This window comes from Corapipo altera, unplaced genomic scaffold (assembly GCF_003945725.1).
Source record: "Corapipo altera isolate COAL_440 unplaced genomic scaffold, ASM394572v1 65956, whole genome shotgun sequence".
NCBI classification, from domain to species: domain Eukaryota; kingdom Metazoa; phylum Chordata; class Aves; order Passeriformes; family Pipridae; genus Corapipo; species Corapipo altera.
Window position 1 is genome coordinate 1 of NW_020886983.1, and position 5,008 is coordinate 5,008.

General features: G+C 59.4%; 1 protein-coding gene across 2 annotated transcripts; it reads left to right on the forward strand.

Annotated features, from left to right (window-relative positions):
- The first annotated feature begins 893 nt into the window (after nucleotides 1–893).
- Nucleotides 894–5,008, forward strand: LOC113941422 (poly [ADP-ribose] polymerase 3-like). Of its 2 annotated transcripts, none has more exons than XM_027632572.1 (9): nucleotides 894–1,004; nucleotides 1,632–1,857; nucleotides 2,050–2,175; nucleotides 2,591–2,782; nucleotides 3,137–3,272; nucleotides 3,514–3,740; nucleotides 3,897–4,043; nucleotides 4,195–4,272; nucleotides 4,921–5,008. In XM_027632572.1, exons 2-9 carry the CDS (start codon nucleotides 1,681–1,683, stop codon nucleotides 4,957–4,959), a joined length of 1,122 nt encoding a protein of 373 aa, XP_027488373.1. In that variant the 5' UTR covers nucleotides 894–1,004; nucleotides 1,632–1,680; the 3' UTR covers nucleotides 4,960–5,008. The 2 variants fall into 2 exon arrangements, with proteins under 2 accessions (XP_027488373.1, XP_027488372.1); XM_027632571.1 differs by having other exon boundaries at nucleotides 4,514–5,000.

A 5,008-nucleotide genomic window follows, 5' to 3' on the forward strand; every position in this document is an offset into this window, starting at 1 on the left:
CACTGGCAGGGATCGCAGCTGCTCTGGGAAACGCGTGCCAGTGCTTCACCACACTCATCATAAACATTTCTTTCTTTCTTATGTCCAATCTAACCCTGCCCTCTGTCACTTTAAAGCTGTTACCCCCTGTCCTGTTGCTCCACACTCCTGTCCAAAGTCCCTCTCCAGGTCTCCTGAAAGCCCCTTTAGGCACTGGAAGGGGCTCTAAGGTCTCCCTGGAGCCTTCTCTTCTCCAGACAGAACAAACCCAACTCCTTTAGCCTATCAGTAATTTAAAAGCTGCCACGGGCTGCAGCCCTTTGAGGGGACACCATGAAACTAAATCACCCAGGGGAGCACAGGGGGCTGTGCCCCCACCTGCACAGCTTGGGCTGATGTGGCCAAGCCCAAGAGTTACAAAGCCAGCGAGGCTTTGGCCCTAGCAAGGTTGTCCTCTCCATGTTCCCAGCACAAGGGGTAGCTCTGCCTCCTGCCCATGACAGCAGTACCCGCTGCCCGCACAACCACCCTGCCCACACCTACACCCCTCAGAGTGGGGCTGCAGGCAGGAGGAGGCAGCTATTGTTGAGAACCCCCCAAGCCACATTCAGCTCCCAGAATGTGCTCGAGTTTTCCTCCCCGCCTGACCCTCAGCCCTGCCTGTTTGATGGGGACTCAAGAAAAGATATTTAACACGCAAAATGACGCCGGTGTCATTAACTCTTTCAAGACTGTTTTCTTTGTCTCAGAGCATGGCGAGGGTGGGTGGCTGGATGGAAGGGCAGCCACTGTCAGGGTCACCCCTTGTCCAGAGACTGGCAGTGCAAGCAGCAGTGCAGGCAGCAGTGCAGGCAGCAGGCAGGCCTGCCACAGGGTGCATGCGCTACCCGGAGGCGTGGCAGCTGTTTCCGCTGTCATCCCTGCCTGTTGCCTAGGGAAAAAGTTTCTCCTCTGGGCAGGCTGCCCGACCAGCCCAAAGGCTGTCGAAAGCTGCTCGACAGGCAACCCCAGGCAGCAGGAGCAGGTAGGACAGAGCTGCTCCCCGCTCCTCTGCCCCCTTTACTGCCCTCACCACTACCTGCTTGGCTGGGACCAGGAGGGTGAAGGAGACAGGGGCTACCTGAGACCACCTATGCCCAATTCAAAGCACTTCACTGGGCTTGGGAGGGACTGGAAGGCGTTGCGTGTTTGGGGGGGATTGGCATTGCATGTTTTCCTCTCCTGCATGGCTCTGGGGGCACAGAGCTGTGGGAGCTGTGGGGACACACTCCTGTGGATTGGGGGTCCCTGGTGAGGGGAGGTTGGGGCCAGCAGGGCTTTCCCAGCTCCCCCCCCTTTCCAGCAGACCCTCATCCTCTTTCAGCTCTTCTGACATGAGTTTGCTGAGCATGCAGCTGTGCTCCCCCCGTGATCCCCCTCAGCTCTGTGTCACTGGGCTGTTTTCATTCTGGGGTCCCGTGGGGGCTGAAAAGTGCTGAGAGGCTCTGTCCGCCATGCCAAGCACAGGGATAAGGCTGAGACATTTTGTGGGCAGGGGTTCCATCCCTTCCTCCAACCCGGCTATGGGCTGAAGGAGGAGGAAAAGCTGGACTTTCCTGGAAGGACTTGGCATCTCTCACCTCCTGCTCTGCCCCTCCCCAAAGGACTTTGCTACTTTGCTGGAGGATTAAGGCTGAGCTGCCCCCGTGGGGAGGCTGAGTCATGGCTTCCAAGCGCCCTGCATCCTCCTCAACACAGCACAGGGAAAAGAAAGCGAAAGGGAAAGATGGGGATGACACCTGGAGCTCCACCTTGGCAGCCCTCAAAACTGCCCCCAGGGAGAAGCCCCCTGCCACCGTCGATGGGCTGTGCCCCCTGAGCACAGCACCAGGTGCCCAGGTGAGAGGGGGCTGAGGTACCCAGAGGGGCTGGGATGGGGGGACATGGGCAGCAGGGCGAACCTCCAGGCAGCCACCTGCTGACACATAGCCAGCTCCAATTTTCCATGCAGACCCCCCTGTATCCCTACTGGGACATCTCTGCACCCTCCCCATCCCCAAATGCCAGCCCAAACCATGCCATTCGCTGTAGGTCTATGAGGACTACGACTGCACCCTGAACCAGACCAACATCAGTGCCAACAACAACAAGTTCTACATCATCCAGCTCCTTGAGCACAAGGGTGCCTACAGTGTCTGGAGCCGCTGGGGCCGTGTGGTGAGTCCACCCTGGCACTATCCACCCACCCACCTCCCAGCTGTCCCCACCCTGCCTTCGGACCCCCAAAAGTTGAGGTGAACCTGGTGGTCCCCATCCCTTTTTCCTGGTCCCGAAGCAAGCAACAAAGTGTCCTGTTATAGCCCTTTGCTTGGGGGGCTTCAAGGACTTTCCCACTCATGACATGGTGAGCCTGGCTGGGGCACATGGCACCTGTTACTGCAGTGAATGTGAATGTGACATTACAACAAGGAGTCCTGGGGTCTCTTCCCGTGCTGGTGGCTCAGCACGTCCCTACTCCCCGCCCACCAGCCCTGCCCTTGCAGCCCCCCCTGAACCCTACCTGCTCCCTCCAGCACGAGGCTGGTGGGGCAGGGATGTAGGAGAGGTCCTGAGCACTGCTATCCACTGTCAGGGGGAGGTAGGCCAGTCCAAGCTCATGCCCTGCGCCTCCCTGGAGGCTGCCAAGAAGGACTTTGAGAAGAAGTTTCGGGAGAAGACCAAGAACAGCTGGGCCTCAAAGGAAAACTTCATTGCCCAGCCGGGGAAGTACACACTCATCGAGGTGCAGCCAGGGGCTGGGCAGGAGGTGGAGGTTGCCCTCAAGGTGAGTACAATGGCCAGCTGGGGTGTCACCACAGTGGGATAGTCCTCATATCCCACTCCTGGGCTACTGGACACCAGTACAGGTGTCCTACAGGACATCCAAGGGGGTCACCAGGATGTGGTGGGTTCTGAGGAGGGTCTGGGTGCATGCTGAAACAGCCTGCAGGCAGAGATTTGGGGCTAATGGGTTGAAATGGAGTGGGAGGGCATCTCAAATGAGAACCGTGGGCTTGTGGGTGGAATCAGTTATGGAAAATGGAGGCAGCACCTGCCTATTGCTTTGCTGCCCAGGGGCTGGGCTCTCCCCATCAGGCAGCTCCCACAGCCTCTCACAGGTGATGCTGGGGATCTGCAGGTGGATGATGTGGATGGGGACAAGGTCTGCAAGCAGCAGGTGCTGCCCTGCACCTTGGACAAGGACACACAGGAGCTGGTGTCCCTCATCTTCAGCAGTGACATGTTCCGGGATGCCATGCAGACCATGAATATTGGTAGGAGGTGATGGATGGCATATGCTGGGCCTGGGGGCTTCAGCTGGGGTGTGCAGGTGGAGGGGTGAGTGGGGCAGAGGTGCTGATGGATTTTAGAGCATCCCCTCTACCATCCTGGCACCTGGTGGGACTGTGGATACCCTGTGCCGAGTGCCTGCATGTGCCCGTGGTGATGCTTGGAGGCTCTTGTGAGGCAAGTGGGGTGGATGGGGTCATCTGTGCCCTCCCCAACACTCTCCAGACGTGAAGAAGATGCCGCTGGGGAAGCTGAGCAAGCAGCAGATCGCGAGGGGCTTTGAGGCACTGGAGGAGCTGGAGGCAGCGCTGCAGGAGCAGCCCCCCAAGGCCTCTCTCCTGGAGGAGCTCTCCTCCCGCTTCTACACCATCGTCCCCCACAACTTTGGGCGGGCACGACCACCCCCCATCAACTCCTCTGACCTGCTCCGTGCCAAGAAGGACATGCTGTTGGTGAGATGCCAGGGCACGTGGTGATTGGCATCCCTCCCCAAGGAGGGCTCCTGCATGTGGGGCAGGGAGCTGCTGGCAGGAGTTTGGGCTTGCCCTGGTCCCCTGACACGGTGCCCGGCACTGGTGGTGCGGATGTCTCTGGTTTGTCCCTGCCAGGTGCTGGCCGACATTGAGGTGGCACAGAGCCTGCAGGCACAGAAAGTGAAGGAGGAGGAGAAAGAAGTCCCCCATCCGCTGGATCAGGATTATGCCCTGCTCTGCTGCCAGCTCTCCCTGCTGGACTCAGCTTCCCGGGAATATCAGGTGCTCCTTGTGCCACAGTGTCTCATAATGGGGAGCAACTGTGCCAGGCCTGTGGGCAACCCAAAAGGTCCCCACTGTCCCAGGGGCACCCTGGGCATTGGTGGGATGGCTGCCTGCGGTGACACTGCTTTCCTACCTCTCTCCCGGGCAGCTGATCCAAAACTATGTGAAACAGACTGGGCACAACCTCCACATCCTCAACATCTGGCAGGTGGCCCGAGCTGGTGAGGTGAGGTGGAGATGATTTGCCCCATCTTACAGTGTGGAAGCCCTGGTTGCACCTCAGGATTATGTTAGGGCTCTGGGCTTCTTCACCCAGTGGGGGCTTCAGCCCAGCTGGCCAGGGTTGCCCGCTCTCCTGCCCCTCCATTTGGGCTCTGGGGTAGGGCTGTGGGAGTGGGTGGCAGCCCTCCATGCCTGGGCATCCACATCTCCCTCTGTGGACAGCCCTTAGCTGTTCATCTCTCCAGGATGAGCGCTTCAAAGCCCACAACCTCCTGGAGCACCGGCGCCTGCTTTGGCACGGCACCAACGTGGCGGTGGTGGCAGCCATCCTGAAGAGCGGGCTGCGCATCATGCCACACTCAGGAGGGCGTGTGGGCAAGGGCATCTACTTTGCCTCTGAGAACAGCAAATCAGCCTGCTACGGTGAGGGTCCTGGGACGAGCAAGGCTGCTTGGGATACCTGCAGGGTCAATGTGAGCCTGGCTGCCTTCGCATGACCCCTGCCAGGCAGCTGTGGGCTGGCAGGCATGTGGACATGCCAAGCCCCTTCCCTGCATGGCAACTGGTCTTTCTGTCCCAGCATGGTCTGGGCACAACGAGATGGGAACACCAGGGAGGGTGTTGTCGTCTCCATCCCTTTCTCCCATGTCAGTGGACTGCACATCCAAGAATGTTGGCATCATGTTCCTGACGGAGGTGGCCCTGGGCAAGCCCTACCGCATCACCCGTGATGACCCCTC